This window comes from Cibotium barometz, chromosome 31, assembly GCF_041138505.1.
Source record: "Cibotium barometz isolate CiBa-2024 chromosome 31, ASM4113850v1, whole genome shotgun sequence".
Taxonomy (NCBI): domain Eukaryota; kingdom Viridiplantae; phylum Streptophyta; class Polypodiopsida; order Cyatheales; family Cibotiaceae; genus Cibotium; species Cibotium barometz.
Window position 1 is genome coordinate 40,881,002 of NC_141076.1, and position 21,002 is coordinate 40,902,003.

Below are 21,002 nucleotides of genomic sequence, written 5' to 3' on the forward strand. Positions count from 1 at the left end.
CAAAAATATGAGAAAACCCAGGTTATGGGTTCGAACCCTGCTGGCTACCCCGATTGATGTGCCTTGCCCCTGATTTGTGTGGGATAAGGGGGGTCCCATGGGTACTAAGCCCGTCTCTTCTCTAATGCCAACTTTTTTATTAAAAAATGTGAGAAAACGATGCACTTTCTTTTTCTTTTTTTTTTGTTGGTATTTTTACAATGACAAAGTTTTGGTGAGAGTTTGATTTTTTTGTTTTTTGGGCTTTGCCACGGGTCAGTAGAAGATTTAAGAAATAGAATAGAAAGAAGAAGAAGCTTTCTTGCATTACACGCAACTTTGACTTTAGTGCCCTTGGACACAAATATATAAAAACAGGTACCCCATTATTGCCAACATCACGCGTGACATCGCGTCCTCATCGCTCCTATATAATTCCACGCCACCTACAACGAGAAGCAGTCCGCGTGATTTGCAACAGAAAGCCGCTGCTTGGTTTGTTTATTCATCATTCCAGTGCGAAGCGAAGCTGTTTGTTTATTTATTCATCATTCCAACTGGTTTGATCGGCATGGCTGCATCTCCAAGGTGATCCTAATTTGCAACTCTTAATGTTTCTGTCCATCAATCCAGGCCCATCTTAAAATCCGCCGCGTTGTATTCGGCGAAATGATTTGGTATCACAGTTAGAGGTGTCGTGTGATGCTGGGACAAACTGTGGATTGCAGCTAATGTCTGTTCTAGCTCGGGCGCTCGAGCGAGTTTGAAGTGTTGTGTGAAATTTGCGTGGAGACATTAACAGAGAAGTGGAGAAATTGCTGATCAATTATGTTGTGCGAATTTCAGGTGGTGGACGAAAGATACGGTTGCTGTAGTGACGGGCAGCAACAAAGGAATCGGCTTCACGACTGTGAAGCTGCTTGCACAGGAAGGACTTACCGTAGTTTTGACAGCCCGAGATCCGGAAAGGGGCCTGGAAGCCGTGAACAAGCTGAAAGAAGAAGGGCTGAAGAACATAGATTTTCATGTTTTAGACGTTCGGAGTTCTGATTCAGTGTCCGCACTGGCCACTTGGCTCAAGGAAAGCTATGGTGGTATTGACATCTTGGTATGGAACTTGTGCAATGTTTTGATCTCTGCTTTTTGTGGTTCGGATGGACATTCAAATGCTGAGCAATTCAAGTAATTTGTTAATACGTGCAGATCAACAACGCAGCCATCGCGGGAGGATCAGAAGACAGTTGTGAAGCAGCCAAGAACACCTTCGACACAAATTGTAGAGGCGTGAAGCGAGTTACTGAGGGATTACTATCCATTTTGAAAGCCTCCTCAGCTGCCGGAGCGAGAATCGTAAACGTCAGTTCATCCCTAGGGCAACTGCAGGTATATAAAAAAAACTGATCCATAATAAGACAATTGCATCCTCGATCTGTGTCATATGTTTGTATGGATTTCATCATCAGTTTGCAACTCAGTAGAATTGGCCGGGAAAGATAGGATGACAGAAATTGCTACAAATGTGTGTTGATCAACGTTGAATTGGGTTTTGATGCAAAACCTCAAGTGCTCATTAAAAAGAGTTCAAGTTGGATGTTACAGAATTTACGACACCCAACATGGAGGGAGGAGCTACTGGATGCAGACAATCTTTCTGAGGAGAAAGTGGAAGCATTTTTGCAGGCATATCTGGAAGATGTCAAGCAAGGCACTTATAACACATGGAGAACAATAGCTACCCATTACAGTGTTGCCAAGATGGCCATGAATGCTTATAGCCGATTACTGGCCAGATCTTTGGAACAAAATAGGGTAAACGGCCAAAAGATTTGTGTGAATTGTGTATGTCCTGGTTTCACCAAAACAGATCTTAACAACAACACAGGCATACTGACAGTAGAGGAAGGTGCAGACACTGTGGTTTGGACCGCCCTATTGCCCCCTGGAGGACCCTCTGGCCTGTTCTTCTGCAAAAGACAGCCCATTCCCTTTTAATTTTTAAATCATCATGTATGACATATGTATGCTCTTTATATACTTAGACGATCACAAGAATGCCATGCGTGGCATTTCATATAATACTCCTCCAGGTCGGAAATTAAATTTATTAGTCAGTTTTAAGGGGTATTTCTTTGTCATATGACACTCCTCCTCGGCAATTAAACATATTAATCAGGTTTTGAGGGGTATTTATTTGTCACATCGGGTATTTATTTGTCATATGACACTCCTCCTTGGAAATTCAAAATATTAATCAGTTTTAAGGGGTATTTATATGTCACATCTTTTGGTCTTCGAATATATATATATATATACCTTGCTTTTAGCTGCATTTTTTAGATTACTTAACCCTAAAAATCATCGTTCGGACTTTTGGAGAAGCAATTTCGGTCAGAGAGTGGGGGTAAGAAGGTGGGTGGGGCCTTGCATTCTCTTGATGAGCGTTCTTAGCGAGTTCATGTTGGTTTTGCTTGCAATAAAATTAAATTCCAATTAAGAAAGATATGTGAAGATGGAAGCATCAAGAATGAGTGGAGAACTAAGGGACCACTCACGCCATCGCACTACATTGACAAACTGCTGCTTCGAGACGTTGACAATTTAGAAAAGCGAGGGTAAGTAAGTAGTATCTCTATCACGTGAAAAAGATATTCCAAAAGGTAAAGCTAAATGAAGCAAACACAATGCAACATGAAATCCAAGGACATTCTAATGCATCGAATAGAAGGAAGACAACTGGCATGCAAGCAACCATTTAAGAAGTTGAAGCTGCGATTTAGCCCTTCTCCAGAGCAGGGGCACTATCTTGAAGTGATTTGCTCTTTTTTTTGGGGGGGGGGGGGGGGGGGGGTGTCACTATGTAGGAATTAGCCACCATAACACGCGCATTCAAGGGGTAATTAAAAAACCCTTACTTACATACACTTTTTCAAAAACATGTACACTATAAAATGCGATTTTTTTTTCTCAATGTGAACCCCTTATGTATGTAAACTTTCTGTGAATAGTACCATTTTTATAATCGCTCTTGTTGAACCCACGTGCTATGGTTACATACTTTTATTGACCCTCCCCCCCCAAGGATTCACCAAGGAAAAAGACGTCATTTGTGTCTAATGACTTTGACTCTTAGCCATTGATGTCACCAAATTGTAAAGTTCTGAGAGCAGGCATGATTGGTCCCTAAAAGGAACCTTCCATGATTGGGCATGTTAGTGATGAGGAATGATCCTCCAAGTCTCATCCTCGAGGGGATCATCCATAGGAAGGTGACATGTCATGAGCATGCATAGGCTTCTACAAAACCCCTTATTTATTATGAACTCGGGAGACCATGTTTGAGTTTCTACGATGTGCATGCAAGTCTAGTTATTCTATACACCCTCTCTTAAAATGTGCAGATTAGGGCCCAACTTGCATCCCTTGAATAGCATGGTCCCTTATTCTTAGTGTAACTCAATATAGAGAGACATTTTTTCTGCGAGAGAAAAAGCTCAAGGAGTTTTAAGTGCATAAACTTGATTGCACACCCTAATAGAGAATTTTGGAAAATTCAATGTCTAACAAGTTCCAAATGCAACCATAATTTGCATACCTCTTCAATATGATATTATGGCAAAGCCTGAGGTTTTTAGGGGACCTAATATCATGTAGAACATCAAATTAGAAGCTTATTTTGGTTTATGTTTATGTTGTAATCTATGCTAATTTCAAAACACAAGGAATTAATGATACTGCTGAACTTCAAAGGCTTTTTTTTTTCCTAGTGTGGCTCTAATCCTAAATGAATGACACCAATCAACAATTCTCATATTTAGAACACTTACATGGATATGTCAAATTTACAAAAGTGAATCTTGCTATGAAACATTTTTACCTGTTTGGGTGAATGTTACACATTCTTGGGCATGTTGTAATTATGTTTGATATTGCTTTTTCATGTTGCTTATATTTTTCCAATATAGTCTTATGAGTCTACTTTAAGCTCAAGAGAGCGAAAATACGAAAAAAATATGTCTAGAACAAGTGGTGATTTTTTTTCCAAGACATCCAAAAGGACACTTTCATGTCCTATTTTGCTACCAAAATAGTGTCAAACTATAGCCAACTGCCTCCTCGTGTCGATTACATCCCCATTTTATCTTCATTGAACTACAAAGTGGGCATGTTGCATTCAAATCGGCTCTTGAAAAATGCCCTTTTTCACTATCTTTTGACAGTCGAACAGCTTCCCAAAGGACTGCACATCGCCAATTTGTATAAGGTGCACAAAGCAGGCATGTATTGTGTTGTCATGTATGGGCACCCTGAGGATGTTGTCAAAGGGATAGGCATTATTATGCAACAGTTGTCTAATCTTACATCTCTCACATCATGAGATTGTATTGTTGTTGATATTGTATTGTAAGTCCTTTTTTATATACAAATATGAGGCCAACTTTGACTGCAATGTCATAGCTATACACCTATCTCTTTTAATGTATCTATGGCAATCGTTTGTAATGTAGCTATTGAATTGATTTGTTCACTTTGGATGAATCTCTTTATTTTTTATCCCTTTCATTCTTTAGGATTTCAACTTTTGTTGTCTCATCTCGTATCATCAGACTATATTGTTGTTGATATTGTATCGTATATTCTTTTTTGTGTACAAATACAAGGTTGATTGAGTGTATTGTTTCATGAGATGGTCTTGTTGTTGATAATGTGTAGTAAATTATTTTTTAGGTAAATACAAGGCACAATGTCATGGTATGCATTTTGTTTCATAGTAGTATTTCAGACTGCATTTTTCCTACATTTAGTTATAACGCACTCCTAAAGTGCACGAACACTAGCAACTCATTAGGGGGCATTTGAACATAGAAAGGGCCTCATAAAGATTCCTAATCCCATAGGGTTAAGACTAATTTTTCTAGTATTAAGGAGACAAAGGTCATAAAAATGACTATTTACGGACCTAAGAGTTCTTAAGTGTTGCAAAAGATTTATCTTGCTTTTCAGTCCAATTGAAATTTGTAGCTTTCTTAAGGAGTTCAGTCAAAGGATGAGCAATACAAGCGAAATTCTTGACGAACTTCCTATAATAACTACATAAGCCAAGAAAAGATCTCAGATCATGTATGTTTCTAGGCGTAGGCCAAGAAGCAATACATTCAATTTTCTTAGGATCTACATGAATCCCTTCAGCCGACACTATATGACCTAAGTATTCAATCTCCTTTTGAAAGAAAGAACTCTTTTCAGGATTGACATACAATTCATTTTCTCTCAAAAGATTGAACACTTGTTCCAAGTGTTGTTCATGCTCTTGTCGATCCTTGCTGAAAACAAGAATGTCATCAAAGAACACTATAACAAAACTCTGAAACTTAAGGAATATACGATTCATCATATGGCTGAAAGTAGCTGGAGCATTGGTCAAACCAAATGGCATAACCAAAAACTCATAATGACCAGTTTGGGTTCTAAAAGCTGTCTTGAAAATGTCAGATTGAGTCATACGGACTTGATGATACCCAGACTTTAGGTCAATCTTGCTAAAGACCTTTGATCCTCTAAGCTTATCAAGAAGATCATCTACCCTAGGAATAGGATATCTGTTCTTGACAGTAATCTTATTCAATGCACGATAGTCTACACACATTCGGTAAGTTCCGTTCTTCTTCTTAACAAGAAGTACTCGAGCTTCAAAAGGTGAACTACTAGGTCGAATAAGGCCTCTCTCTAGCAAGTCTTCTATTTGGCTTTGGATTTCTCTTTGCTCTAAATTGTTGACTCTATAGGAAGCTTTACAAGGCGGGGAATTTCTAGGCAATAAGTCAATACTATGATCCTCAGGCCTAGACTTAGGTAATCGTGGAGGCAGATCTTCCATGAAACAGTCACTAAATTTGGAGATAAAAAGATCAAACTTTGGTCTTTTGGATGTGTCCTCAAGCTGGTTAACCCATACCATATAAGTCTTGTCTCTTTTTCTTAGAGCTCTCTTTACTTGAGTGTGACTCAACAAAGGACTCATTTCTCCTTTGACTTGACACTGGAAGATAATATTTTCATTGTCCTTCCTTCGAGAAATGCTATGAGTGTCATAGTCTATAATAGGATTGTATTTGTGTCTCCAAGGCATACCCAAAATTATATCTACCCCTTGTAAAGGTGCAACTAAGAAATCCCTCTTTTCTGTTAAAGGTTTGATGCATAAATCCAAACTTTTCACCTCTTGCATGCAATTATACTTTGTTCCAGTAAATGCTGCTTTGACTTTATAGTGCGTAGGTGAAGAATGAAGATTTAATGCTCTAAGTACCTTTTCAGAAATGAAATCATGCGTACTACCATCACCATGCAAAATAAGAACTTCATGTCCATTTATCGTTCCGTTTATTTTAAGCAAAGAATGAACATGAGATTTACCTTCTTGTTCTGAGTAATCTGGATCGGAATTACCCTCTTGCTTGAATGATTCTTCTTCATTGTCGTCTTCTTCAATCACGTTGACTCGAGCTGCTGCTGCTGGTGTTGAATTCTTGGTATGCTCTGAACAATTCGGTGCTATGTGACCTTCTTTGTGGCACTTGAAACATTTGATAGGAGATGTCTTCGATTTGCCACCATTGACTTTCTTATTGGTACTTAGGTTGCCTTTAGCCTCGTCCTTGCCTTTGTCATAACCTGGTTTATACATCTTCTTTGAAGCATAAAAAGATTTAGTAAATGGTTTAGAAGAAGTACCCTCATGTGCTTTAATCTCTTTAGGAAAACCATTTTTACGTTCTGAATTAGTTGCCAAAGATATTGCAGAAGATAGTGAATGAGGTCGAAACATATTCACATCGACCCTAATGGTAGATCTAAGGCCCGATATGAACTTCCTTTTTTGATCTTTCTCGCTGACTCTATCCACAACCTGCACCTGTAATAAAGTATTCTAGAACTTTTCTACATACTGTGACATAGTTTCCTTTTCCAATTGATGCAAAGTGTCCCATTGGTGCCTAACTTTGGACTTGAATTGTGAGGGTAAAAAGTGCTTTTTAACCAGCCGTTGAAATCTTTTCCAAGAATCTGGCTTGTCACGACCTTGCTTTATTACACTCCAACATAAAGCTGCACTATCTACCAAATGATTGACTGCACATTTAATCTTATCACTCTCTGAAAATTTTTCTCCAGAAAAATAGTCATCTAGTTGACTAAGCCAAGCTAAAATGACCCTAGCATCCTTCTTTCCATCATAATTTTGAAATGTGAAAGCTTTCCGACTAATCTTGAATTCTTTTTGTGACCTTTGTGCTTGCAATGTAGCATTTACAGCCCTTTGAATAGTGTCATCTTCGTCATCAAAAGATAGCAAAGAGTCACGCTTGCGTCTATGACTTGAGAGCTGTCTTTCCAATTCAATACGCTTCTCTCTTTCTTCTACAATTTGATTTTGTAAAGAAAGGAGTTGCTCTTGAATTGATGGCGAGATAGGCAAATCTGCCATAGTGCTTGTGCAAATGATGTAGATAAATAAAATTTTACTTTATTTGATGTAAATAAATAAAGCAAAAAATGAGTACTTATCTTTTTTTTCTCCCGTAATTTGATCTTGGTTGAAGCTGAACAAGACGTTGTTCAATGGCTGAATTGAATTCTCATCGCCTCAAAAAAATCCCGAACGATTCCGCGTGATTCAAGAGTCTTGGGCTAGTCGAATTGTTGATGAAATAATTTTTCTGCACTTTGAAACCTGTTGAAACAGCCCTGTAAACCTTGCCCAATCTCTATAATATTTTTCTGAAATTTTTAGAATTTTTCAGAAGCGATTTCGAAATTTTCTGGCCTTTTCTAGGCAATTTTCAAGCTTTTTAAAACCTGTAAATCACTTTTCTGCACCCAGAAATTTTCAGAATTGAAAACCTTTGAATTTCTCTTCAAATTTGGAAATAGGAAAAAGTAGAGGTTCAAAAAGTGATGTGACTTGCATAGGGATTGGGAAAAGTAAGAGTAGATTAGGATTAGGAGGTAATTAGCTTATGGAGTGATTAGCTCTTTGGAAATATTTTTTTTAAATTCTCCTCCACGCGTTTTTGCACCGGCAGGCTGCCACCGTGCGCCTCCCTCTTGAAATTCTTTTGGAGATTTTTTTAATGGCTTTTTACATGCTTAATCTGCTCCATCCATTATAGGTCTGCTCATGCTTGAAGCTTTCTGATTTCTGAGAGATACCCGTGAGGTTTTTGGCTATGAGGATTTCATCCATACGGTCAGATTTTGATTTCACTAAGTATTTGGAAAAACCACTTTTTGATAGAGAGGGATGGTTTTGCAGGGTGGTGAGTGGGTTTGAGAGTAGATCTAGTTTTGAATCTTTGACCTTTGGGTAAAGACCTGCAAAACACCCTTCTGTCCACTGGATAAATTCCTGCACTTTCTTGATTTTTGAGAAGTTGAAGCCCTTTCCTACCTTCTCCACAAATCTCCTAGCCCAAGCTCTGATACCACTGCAACCGGAATCTTATTCTAGGAATTGATTGTGGAAAAGTAGAGAATTAATTCAATCATAAAAACCATTGCTTGTAAGCTTCAACTAAATCAAATCAATTGAAAAATTAAACACTTAAACAAAAATACTTAGCTCCAAAAAGACCATATTGGGTGCAATCTTCCCCCCTCTTGTGCGTGGCCTTTCCCCACACAAGAGTATTTCTTTATTAGCTTTCTTTTTCACCAAAATTAGGCCATAGCTCCCAAAATACAAGATGTGCTTTTTAGAGAGCACGCACTCTTCTTTAACAAAAATAGAGTGTCAAATTGGGACTAGGGTAAAGCCATAGGCTTTAATAAAAATAGAGTGTCAAATTGGGACTAGGGTAAAGCCATAGGCTTTAATAAATTCCACATAAATAAATGTATCTTTCCTAAAGTTCAAAATGGAAAAATCATTTGATAAGGTTAGAAGCTACTATGCTTGTCATTTCAAAAGTGGGGATGTCATGAGAATATATTTTAAGTCCTCTAGAAAAATATTATTTATCCCCTCTTGAGTAATTTAGAGACGCCTAGATTACTCTTGCGTCATACCGGCTAGGTTAATATTGTGGGTGACACCACTATAAATATTAATGAGTGCAGTATATGACGTATGTTTGAGGCCACCTATGATTATTTCAGTTAGGTTTGTATGGCGGCAGGGTGATTCCTGGGGTACTTACGCCTGGTAGTCATGAGTTGGTGATGATTTGTGCCTGTTTAATATTTGTGGGATTAATTTAATAATTAATTGGGCTTATATTTTCAGGTGATGAAGACTATGGAAATTGAAGAGTTTACTTTGGAAGAAATGTCTTGGATCATCACATTTCATTTTTGGCAAGCATAGTAGCGTAAAAAAGGATGAGATTGCAGTTGAAATCGCTCCCCTTGAAACAAAAAATTAGCACCCTTGGATCAATAGGAATCGAAGGGATGCCATTTGCCCACATGGTTCATTCTCCATCCAGGATTCCCAAATTGGACTAGGCTGGTCATGTAAAGAGCATTATTAAAAAATCATTTATGCTAAATGCTTGTGAAATGCAAAGATTTTTAAAAATATTGATGTGTGTGTGTGTGTGTGTTGTGCACATGCGTGCAAGCATTTGTGTATACTCTTGTACACGTGTATATATGTGTGCATGTGTGCGTGTGTGCACGTGCATGCGTGTGTGTACAATTGGACATGGTTTTTATTGTATGTGTTTGCATATATATACAAAGGGGGGGGTGAGAGGGGGTTTTCATGCGGCATTTCCATGTTACAACATGCAAGCTAGATCGAGTTGTTTTACAAACCCTTATTCACATTTCTAGCATTGAGCTAGATCAAGTTGATGCTTTACAACCTGTATAGTCACACAACATTCAAATTATAAGCTAGATCGCATTTCCATGTTACAACATGCAAGCTAGGTCAAGTTGTTTTACAAACCCTCATTCACATTTCTAGCATTAAGCTAGATCAAGTTGATGCTTTACAACCCCTACAGTCACACAACATTCACATTATGCAATGAGCAGGATCAACAACAGCAAACAGACAGCACCATTCTGTCTACAATAGAGCACAAAAACAACCGTGCTCGTTTGCATATTTTCTTGATCGACAAACAAGAAATTAAATTAAACATTAATACTCAAGAATGTTTTGATCATATTTCATTAGTTTGAAGGTCATCTTACATCATGGTAATGCCTCCCAATTGACGGTCTCTCCTTCTTCTTCAAGCATCTCAAAAAAGGCCACAAGGCCATGTTTGTGAGCGTACTTCTCCTCTCGCCTACTTGGTGGGCGATTCATGGCCAACTCGTGCACACACGATTAACAATTATAACTTTTAGAAATCAACATTTAGCCCACATACATACATTTAAATAAATAAAATTGCTACAAACACTTACGAATTCATGGCGCATGGTTTCGTAACCACCACTCCCGAGATGAGAAGCCCCTACTGTTTGGAGTCTTGCCCTTGCCGCCTCCCTTTGTTGTTGAAACCTGTCTGGTGTCTCGGTGAGCTCCTGAGCAATGGCTGCCCACTCCCTGTCATCTAGCCAAACAAGTTTCTCCTTCCCCTCTCTGAATGCGTCCCTCGCCTCTGACCTACGATGCCCCATCAAAATGCGAGCTGTATACTGTATCCACTCATTAGAGACGACATTCATAGGGTCAGATGGCTGGAACTCTTGCTTTATCTTTGTGTTTATATAATTTTTCTTTCCCTTGTCTTGCTGATCCCATTTAGTCATGACAGAGTCATGAAACTGTATAGTGCACAATTGTCGAATGCGTGTCTTCATTGCCTTCCCTGCACTATCCATTATTGGTGCCCCATCCCGAATTGTGTAAATCTTGCTGTTGTCATGGTCATGTGCACCCCAGGGAGTGGAAGGTGACCCTATGGGTGTGCTATCAACAGATGAGAGCGAAGGACGACACTCACGTGGTGGTGGTGTCACAGCATCTGTGGCACTACCACCACAACAACGTCCCCCTGAAGACCTACTACGTGAGCGCCGTCTATGTGAAGAGGTGGTAGATCGAGCTGTAAGAGGAGTGGAAGGCTGTGTGGTATGAGGTGTGGGAGCTGCTGTCGTACCCACGGGTGTGGGAACTGGCGTCGGGAAGCCAGATGGTGAGGCAGATGTCCCTGCTCCAGAACCCCAATAACTCTGAGCCATGGCTCTCTGCTCTGGAGTCATGGACGAAAGAAAACCATATAACTGCTGGGGACTCATGCCCTGCGGTGTAGGATTAAATGAGAAATCTGGACTGTAGTTGTATTAGACCATCCAAAAACTGACTGCAAATTTAGCATCGTAAGAGATGCACGCAATACAGATATGTTGGCACCATTGTATAATGGAAGGCGTGCAAGTTTACACATGGCCTCTTCCTCTGGTTCATAATTTGACCGTTGAGAATGTCGTGGTTGATGATCTTCATGTTCATGCTCCTCGAAGAGAGCTTCTTGTTGCTCGATGAAGGCATCCAACATTTCTTCCATTGGACCTTCTTCCATTTCCTGACCTTCTTCCATTCCCTCGGGTGCTGTTAATTGAGCTCCATCTGTCACTCCCTCCTGCGATATCCTCATCCTTTGTTGGGGACGAGAATTCACAGGCGCAATGTTATCAAGATGCGGCTGCACACTTGCTTGGTTGTACGATTGAAACCGTAAATTTTGCAAGCGCTCCATTGGAAATATGCCAGCGTCATGAACATGCTCGTTGCAAATCCTTCGTTTTCGAAAGATTTGGTACTTACATCGCATGCATGGACATGCTATTCTCTCTTCAAGATTGAGAGGCTCCATCTAGCAGGATAACATGTATATGCAGCTCATTAAACACAAATCAGCTTTTCTCCTCTCCATACAAAATTAAATAGAATTTGAACAAGGATGGAGAGAGAAGCTATCTCTATTCATAAATAGCTGTTTATAAAGGCCTTATGCAATAATCTAAATGCATATTATAAGTATAAGCTTGCATAATAAGGCTGCAAGACTTATGCATAAGCTCTATGCATAAGCCTTATGCATAAGTCTTATGCATAAGCTCTATGCATAAGCCATATGCATAAGTCTTATGCACACGCTCTATGCATAAGTCTTATGCATAAGGCATATGCACACGCTCTATGCACAAGTCTTATGCATAAGCCCTAAGCTCGGACCTAATCCCAAAAACCCTAGGACTGAATTACGGTTTTGTAAATTCCGCCAGAGTCTCCTTTGTAATTGGAACCAAATCTCAAATGAAAATGCAACTTCTTAAAACTTGTACGCAATACTCTTTGTATCCCACAATGTCATGAAAGATCATATGCATTTGCAATATCCACACAATATGACGGAAAAGGGGTCCCATTGCCCAAATGCATCCACAAAGTCGATGGTGAGGATTATTGAGGACGCGCGTTGAAGCTTGCCGATCTCCCGGCCAAGCTCTTCTCACCCCTTCACCGAGTTTTCCTCCAAGGTGAAGGTTGAGGCCATTTCTTCACACCGGTGTACCTAATCCCCCTTCGTACCGCTTTACCAAGCAATCACGGCACAAAGAGTTCAAGCCATTCTCCCCTTGGCCTCTCCAACCAATGCCAAGGTACCCTCACACATTGCTAGATTCTATAGAAACTTGAAGTGGTTGCAATGGTGAGTGTAGGTACAAAATGATGTGGATAATATCAAATGATAGAACAAGTTTGTTGGCTTACAAGTATTGAGCATGACTCATGCCCTTTTACAATTTAGAACTCATCAATAAAGCATGGACTCATGCCTCAATCCATCATCCAAAAGCTCCAACACAAACCAACAATTCACAATGCCCTCACCATGGCATTTGCATAAGCATTTGTTAACCACAATCAAGGCATTTGCAACTGCATTTCAACAATCCCTTTCACATAAGCCTTATGCACATGCTCTATGCAATTACGCTCTATGCAATTACGCTCTATGCATAAGCCTTATGCACACGCTCTATGCATAATCCTTATGCATAAGCTCTATGCATAAGCCATATGCATACGCTCTATGCATAAGTCTTATGCATACGCTCTATGCAAGACTTATGCATAAGCTCTATGCATAAGCTCTATGCTATATGCCTTATGCACTATGCTAACCCTTAATCCCTTTCACATAAGCCTTATGCACACGCTCTATGCAATTACGCCCTATGCAATTACGCTCTATGCATAAGCCTTATGCATAAGCTCTATGCATAAGCCATATGCATAAGCCATATGCATAAGTCTACCTGCGTACGCTCTATGCATAAGCCATATGCATAAGTCATATGCATAAGTCTTATGCATACGCTCTATGCATAAGTCTTATGCATAAGCTCTATGCATAAGCTCTATGCTATATGCCTTATGCACTATTATGCTAACCCTTAATCCCTTTCACATAAGCCTTATGCACACGCTCTATGCAATTACGCTCTATGCAATTACGCTCTATGCATAAGCCTTATGCACACGCTCTATGCATAAGCCTTATGCATAAGCTCTATGCATAAGCCATATACATAAGTCTTATGCGTACGCTCTATGCATAAGCCATATGCATAAACTCTATGCATAAGTCATATGCATAAGTCTTATGCATACGCTCTATGCATAAGTCTCTTGCATACGCTCTATGCAAGACTTATGCATAAGCTCTATGCATAAGCTCTATGCTATATGCCTTATGCACTATGCTAACCCTTAATCCCATCACCCAATGGTGTAATAAACATGATCTTGTTTTACGTACATGGATAATAGAGATTGCAAGCTTATTATAGGTTTTATGCATAGATATTAAATTAATCCTATGTGTAAGCTTACAAGAACCCAAAACTAACCCTAAACCATAAAATAGGGATGCAAAAATTCATAGAAAATAGCATAAACAAGAAAAATCGAAAGAGGATCTACCTCTTTTTTGCAAAGCTGAAGGAGAGGATTGGTGAAAGATTGGTGAGGTGAAAGAGCTGCAAAACAAAATATTAAACAAACTAATGAGTAAATTAAACACAAGAAAAAGAACTAATACAAAACCCTAAAATCTCTATGCATGCATTAGGAGATCTATGCATACATAGAGAGCTCTCAACATGCATAGAGAGCCAAAAAAACACAAAACCCTAAACGTCCTAATTCTTAAATTAAAAACTAAAAGCAATTGCAATAACATGTTAGGAGAAGGAGAAGAGGAGAAAAGAAGAAAGAAGGAGAAAAGAGGAGAGAGGAAAAAAGAGGAGAGAGAGAGAAAGAGAAGAGGGAGAGAAAGCACCTTCTTCGCTTGTACTTGCGCTTCTTTTGCGAAAAAACCAGAAAATAGGCTCTCGGCTGTGAAAAACTTACGAGCGCCGGTATATGCTACGGAATATACGTCGGTATAGGCGTCGGAATAAGCGTCGGTATAGGCGTCGGAATAAGCGTCGGTATACGCGACGGTACACGAAAATTTAAAAAAACCCCGCCATGCTTGTCTCCTCCAACATGACGACGGACATACCGACGTTCGACATTTGCGTCGGTATTTTGGCGTCGGTATGTCCTCAAGCTCTTGTAGTGAAATTTGTTGACGCATTAAGGGCCTCTCCTTGTTCCAAATGACCGAACTCCTTTAGAGAGGGTTAACGTGATATGCAAGTTACCTAATGAAAATTTGTAGTGCCATATGATGTAAGGATATGTGTTGGAGTGATGATTTACTTTTTTTGCCGACATATGCCAAAATCTATGGCTTTGACCATTTCAGATCACATCTCAATCAAAAATATGAGAAAACCCAGGTTATGGGTTCGAACCCTGCTGGCTACCCCGATTGATGTGCCTTGCCCCTGATTTGTGTGGGATAAGGGGGGTCCCATGGGTACTAAGCCCGTCTCTTCTCTAATGCCAACTTTTTTATTAAAAAATGTGAGAAAACGATGCACTTTCTTTTTCTTTTTTTTTTGTTGGTATTTTTACAATGACAAAGTTTTGGTGAGAGTTTGATTTTTTTGTTTTTTGGGCTTTGCCACGGGTCAGTAGAAGATTTAAGAAATAGAATAGAAAGAAGAAGAAGCTTTCTTGCATTACACGCAACTTTGACTTTAGTGCCCTTGGACACAAATATATAAAAACAGGTACCCCATTATTGCCAACATCACGCGTGACATCGCGTCCTCATCGCTCCTATATAATTCCACGCCACCTACAACGAGAAGCAGTCCGCGTGATTTGCAACAGAAAGCCGCTGCTTGGTTTGTTTATTCATCATTCCAGTGCGAAGCGAAGCTGTTTGTTTATTTATTCATCATTCCAACTGGTTTGATCGGCATGGCTGCATCTCCAAGGTGATCCTAATTTGCAACTCTTAATGTTTCTGTCCATCAATCCAGGCCCATCTTAAAATCCGCCGCGTTGTATTCGGCGAAATGATTTGGTATCACAGTTAGAGGTGTCGTGTGATGCTGGGACAAACTGTGGATTGCAGCTAATGTCTGTTCTAGCTCGGGCGCTCGAGCGAGTTTGAAGTGTTGTGTGAAATTTGCGTGGAGACATTAACAGAGAAGTGGAGAAATTGCTGATCAATTATGTTGTGCGAATTTCAGGTGGTGGACGAAAGATACGGTTGCTGTAGTGACGGGCAGCAACAAAGGAATCGGCTTCACGACTGTGAAGCTGCTTGCACAGGAAGGACTTACCGTAGTTTTGACAGCCCGAGATCCGGAAAGGGGCCTGGAAGCCGTGAACAAGCTGAAAGAAGAAGGGCTGAAGAACATAGATTTTCATGTTTTAGACGTTCGGAGTTCTGATTCAGTGTCCGCACTGGCCACTTGGCTCAAGGAAAGCTATGGTGGTATTGACATCTTGGTATGGAACTTGTGCAATGTTTTGATCTCTGCTTTTTGTGGTTCGGATGGACATTCAAATGCTGAGCAATTCAAGTAATTTGTTAATACGTGCAGATCAACAACGCAGCCATCGCGGGAGGATCAGAAGACAGTTGTGAAGCAGCCAAGAACACCTTCGACACAAATTGTAGAGGCGTGAAGCGAGTTACTGAGGGATTACTATCCATTTTGAAAGCCTCCTCAGCTGCCGGAGCGAGAATCGTAAACGTCAGTTCATCCCTAGGGCAACTGCAGGTATATAAAAAAAACTGATCCATAATAAGACAATTGCATCCTCGATCTGTGTCATATGTTTGTATGGATTTCATCATCAGTTTGCAACTCAGTAGAATTGGCCGGGAAAGATAGGATGACAGAAATTGCTACAAATGTGTGTTGATCAACGTTGAATTGGGTTTTGATGCAAAACCTCAAGTGCTCATTAAAAAGAGTTCAAGTTGGATGTTACAGAATTTACGACACCCAACATGGAGGGAGGAGCTACTGGATGCAGACAATCTTTCTGAGGAGAAAGTGGAAGCATTTTTGCAGGCATATCTGGAAGATGTCAAGCAAGGCACTTATAACACATGGAGAACAATAGCTACCCATTACAGTGTTGCCAAGATGGCCATGAATGCTTATAGCCGATTACTGGCCAGATCTTTGGAACAAAATAGGGTAAACGGCCAAAAGATTTGTGTGAATTGTGTATGTCCTGGTTTCACCAAAACAGATCTTAACAACAACACAGGCATACTGACAGTAGAGGAAGGTGCAGACACTGTGGTTTGGACCGCCCTATTGCCCCCTGGAGGACCCTCTGGCCTGTTCTTCTGCAAAAGACAGCCCATTCCCTTTTAATTTTTAAATCATCATGTATGACATATGTATGCTCTTTATATACTTAGACGATCACAAGAATGCCATGCGTGGCATTTCATATAATACTCCTCCAGGTCGGAAATTAAATTTATTAGTCAGTTTTAAGGGGTATTTCTTTGTCATATGACACTCCTCCTCGGCAATTAAACATATTAATCAGGTTTTGAGGGGTATTTATTTGTCACATCGGGTATTTATTTGTCATATGACACTCCTCCTTGGAAATTCAAAATATTAATCAGTTTTAAGGGGTATTTATATGTCACATCTTTTGGTCTTCGAATATATATATATATATACCTTGCTTTTAGCTGCATTTTTTAGATTACTTAACCCTAAAAATCATCGTTCGGACTTTTGGAGAAGCAATTTCGGTCAGAGAGTGGGGGTAAGAAGGTGGGTGGGGCCTTGCATTCTCTTGATGAGCGTTCTTAGCGAGTTCATGTTGGTTTTGCTTGCAATAAAATTAAATTCCAATTAAGAAAGATATGTGAAGATGGAAGCATCAAGAATGAGTGGAGAACTAAGGGACCACTCACGCCATCGCACTACATTGACAAACTGCTGCTTCGAGACGTTGACAATTTAGAAAAGCGAGGGTAAGTAAGTAGTATCTCTATCACGTGAAAAAGATATTCCAAAAGGTAAAGCTAAATGAAGCAAACACAATGCAACATGAAATCCAAGGACATTCTAATGCATCGAATAGAAGGAAGACAACTGGCATGCAAGCAACCATTTAAGAAGTTGAAGCTGCGATTTAGCCCTTCTCCAGAGCAGGGGCACTATCTTGAAGTGATTTGCTCTTTTTTTTGGGGGGGGGGGGGGGTGTCACTATGTAGGAATTAGCCACCATAACACGCGCATTCAAGGGGTAATTAAAAAACCCTTACTTACATACACTTTTTCAAAAACATGTACACTATAAAATGCGATTTTTTTTTCTCAATGTGAACCCCTTATGTATGTAAACTTTCTGTGAATAGTACCATTTTTATAATCGCTCTTGTTGAACCCACGTGCTATGGTTACATACTTTTATTGACCCTCCCCCCCCAAGGATTCACCAAGGAAAAAGACGTCATTTGTGTCTAATGACTTTGACTCTTAGCCATTGATGTCACCAAATTGTAAAGTTCTGAGAGCAGGCATGATTGGTCCCTAAAAGGAACCTTCCATGATTGGGCATGTTAGTGATGAGGAATGATCCTCCAAGTCTCATCCTCGAGGGGATCATCCATAGGAAGGTGACATGTCATGAGCATGCATAGGCTTCTACAAAACCCCTTATTTATTATGAACTCGGGAGACCATGTTTGAGTTTCTACGATGTGCATGCAAGTCTAGTTATTCTATACACCCTCTCTTAAAATGTGCAGATTAGGGCCCAACTTGCATCCCTTGAATAGCATGGTCCCTTATTCTTAGTGTAACTCAATATAGAGAGACATTTTTTCTGCGAGAGAAAAAGCTCAAGGAGTTTTAAGTGCATAAACTTGATTGCACACCCTAATAGAGAATTTTGGAAAATTCAATGTCTAACAAGTTCCAAATGCAACCATAATTTGCATACCTCTTCAATATGATATTATGGCAAAGCCTGAGGTTTTTAGGGGACCTAATATCATGTAGAACATCAAATTAGAAGCTTATTTTGGTTTATGTTTATGTTGTAATCTATGCTAATTTCAAAACACAAGGAATTAATGATACTGCTGAACTTCAAAGGCTTTTTTTTTTCCTAGTGTGGCTCTAATCCTAAATGAATGACACCAATCAACAATTCTCATATTTAGAACACTTACATGGATATGTCAAATTTACAAAAGTGAATCTTGCTATGAAACATTTTTACCTGTTTGGGTGAATGTTACACATTCTTGGGCATGTTGTAATTATGTTTGATATTGCTTTTTCATGTTGCTTATATTTTTCCAATATAGTCTTATGAGTCTACTTTAAGCTCAAGAGAGCGAAAATACGAAAAAAATATGTCTAGAACAAGTGGTGATTTTTTTTCCAAGACATCCAAAAGGACACTTTCATGTCCTATTTTGCTACCAAAATAGTGTCAAACTATAGCCAACTGCCTCCTCGTGTCGATTACATCCCCATTTTATCTTCATTGAACTACAAAGTGGGCATGTTGCATTCAAATCGGCTCTTGAAAAATGCCCTTTTTCACTATCTTTTGACAGTCGAACAGCTTCCCAAAGGACTGCACATCGCCAATTTGTATAAGGTGCACAAAGCAGGCATGTATTGTGTTGTCATGTATGGGCACCCTGAGGATGTTGTCAAAGGGATAGGCATTATTATGCAACAGTTGTCTAATCTTACATCTCTCACATCATGAGATTGTATTGTTGTTGATATTGTATTGTAAGTCCTTTTTTATATACAAATATGAGGCCAACTTTGACTGCAATGTCATAGCTATACACCTATCTCTTTTAATGTATCTATGGCAATCGTTTGTAATGTAGCTATTGAATTGATTTGTTCACTTTGGATGAATCTCTTTATTTTTTATCCCTTTCATTCTTTAGGATTTCAACTTTTGTTGTCTCATCTCGTATCATCAGACTATATTGTTGTTGATATTGTATCGTATATTCTTTTTTGTGTACAAATACAAGGTTGATTGAGTGTATTGTTTCATGAGATGTTCTTGTTGTTGATAATGTGTAGTAAATTATTTTTTAGGTAAATACAAGGCACAATGTCATGGTATGCATTTTGTTTCATAGTAGTATTTCAGACTGCATTTTTCCTACATTTAGTTATAACGCACTCCTAAAGTGCACGAACACTAGCAACTCATTAGGGGGCATTTGAACATAGAAAGGGCCTCATAAAGATTCCTAATCCCATAGGGTTAAGACTAATTTTTCTAGTATTAAGGAGACAAAGGTCATAAAAATGACTATTTACGGACCTAAGAGTAGTGGGTCCCACTTCTTTGAGGCCACGAATTCTTCTGTATTGTTCTCCTCCATTCTTTACAAGTTATTGCGTGCATGAACAATCTTAAATTGATGAAAAAGTTTTTTAGTAAGAAAATCACTATTCTGTCTTTTTTTTTAATGAATCTAAATGCATTTAATACAAAATCTGTATAAAAAATCCTTGAGCTGCCTCCAAAATTCTCTTCTATCAATCATTAAGAGCCTAGATAGTGGCAAAAACTTAAACTCTTTCCATTGCTACTCTCACCTCTCTCCATTCACACCATGCTTGTGGTGGCATTTTCTCAAGATTTTGTTTACAATCTTAATATTCTATCAAGCTCGACCTTGATTCCTTTCAAACTCTCTCCATTCTCTCTCTCCAATCTCAAGCTTTCTCTTGCTCTTATTTGCTGTCAGCTCATTTGGATTCTATGGCATTGAGAGAAGTAACAAACATTCAATATTCAACAACAACATCACAAAAGAAGGACTTACATGTTCGCATACTGAATGAGTATGCACCAACCAAAAATGAACATTTGAGTACACAAGATAAGCAGACAAGAATACAACAGGGTCATACTAACTTGGATCTTTGGGTTCAAGGTGATTTTTCCCAACGATTCTTTTTCACATTATCCTCCTTCTTTCTCTGATATTCCATCATTTTTACAATTTAATGAGGAGGGTGAGAATGGGTTGCTTGGGTATTATAAGAGATTAAATATAAGTGATACAATGCAATTTTTACATGCACACTTACAAAGTTTGCATACTAATTTAAATGTCACTCAAAGTTCACTGCAATCTACTCAAAATCACATCTTATGGATGGAAGACCAAGAAAAAAACAAAGAGACACAATTTAAAAAGCTAAAAAAGATAATATCTTGAATGGAAAGCACTCCAATGGGAGCTAGAGAGTGTAAGAGACCAATCACTGATATTCAAGAACTCGTGGTGGGTGGTGGTGCTCGCAAACGAAGAGTCCTAGCAATAAGGTATGGTTTTTAAAAAGTAATGTTGATCTATGTTGTTTGGAATATTTGTCATGTTGTAATGATCTTTTCTATATATATTTTAGGAATTTCTTGAAAGAAGCAAGTAGTGGTGGTGATGCTGACAACTATGGGGATATATTAAAGTGCATGTATGAAGAGACGTGATATTATTTCTGTCATTCGTGATCCGAAATGGAACAAATTACGAGTTCTCTTCACAAACAAAATCTTGAAAGATGTTACTAAGCTTATGAGCAATAATGAGGTACAAAATGCATGTGAT

The 21,002-nt window shown here is 39.1% G+C and overlaps 2 protein-coding genes across 2 annotated transcripts; both read left to right on the forward strand.

Moving 5' to 3' along the window:
* The first annotated feature begins 373 nt into the window (after window positions 1-373).
* Window positions 374-2,176, forward strand: LOC147620867 (short-chain dehydrogenase/reductase 2-like). The gene is made up of 4 exons (XM_086825132.1): window positions 374-567; window positions 826-1,087; window positions 1,183-1,362; window positions 1,579-2,176. Exons 1-4 carry the CDS (start codon window positions 551-553, stop codon window positions 1,969-1,971), a joined length of 852 nt encoding a protein of 283 aa, XP_086681258.1. The 5' UTR covers window positions 374-550; the 3' UTR covers window positions 1,972-2,176.
* A 12,972-nt stretch (window positions 2,177-15,148) lies between these two features.
* Window positions 15,149-16,951, forward strand: LOC147620868 (short-chain dehydrogenase/reductase 2-like). Its single transcript, XM_086825133.1, has 4 exons — window positions 15,149-15,342; window positions 15,601-15,862; window positions 15,958-16,137; window positions 16,354-16,951. The coding sequence occupies exons 1-4, from the start codon at window positions 15,326-15,328 to the stop codon at window positions 16,744-16,746; spliced, it is 852 nt and encodes a 283-aa protein (XP_086681259.1). The 5' UTR covers window positions 15,149-15,325; the 3' UTR covers window positions 16,747-16,951.
* Window positions 16,952-21,002: the final 4,051 nt, after the last annotated feature.

Bases quoted from the DNA above. Each gene is read 5' to 3' on its own strand.
- LOC147620867 (XM_086825132.1), top strand. The intron at 1,088-1,182 runs GTATGGAACTTG...TAATACGTGCAG, and splicing joins ATGGTGGTATTGACATCTTG to ATCAACAACGCAGCCATCGC. The intron at 1,363-1,578 runs GTATATAAAAAA...TGGATGTTACAG, and splicing joins CATCCCTAGGGCAACTGCAG to AATTTACGACACCCAACATG.
- LOC147620868 (XM_086825133.1), top strand. The intron at 15,863-15,957 runs GTATGGAACTTG...TAATACGTGCAG, and splicing joins ATGGTGGTATTGACATCTTG to ATCAACAACGCAGCCATCGC. The intron at 16,138-16,353 runs GTATATAAAAAA...TGGATGTTACAG, and splicing joins CATCCCTAGGGCAACTGCAG to AATTTACGACACCCAACATG.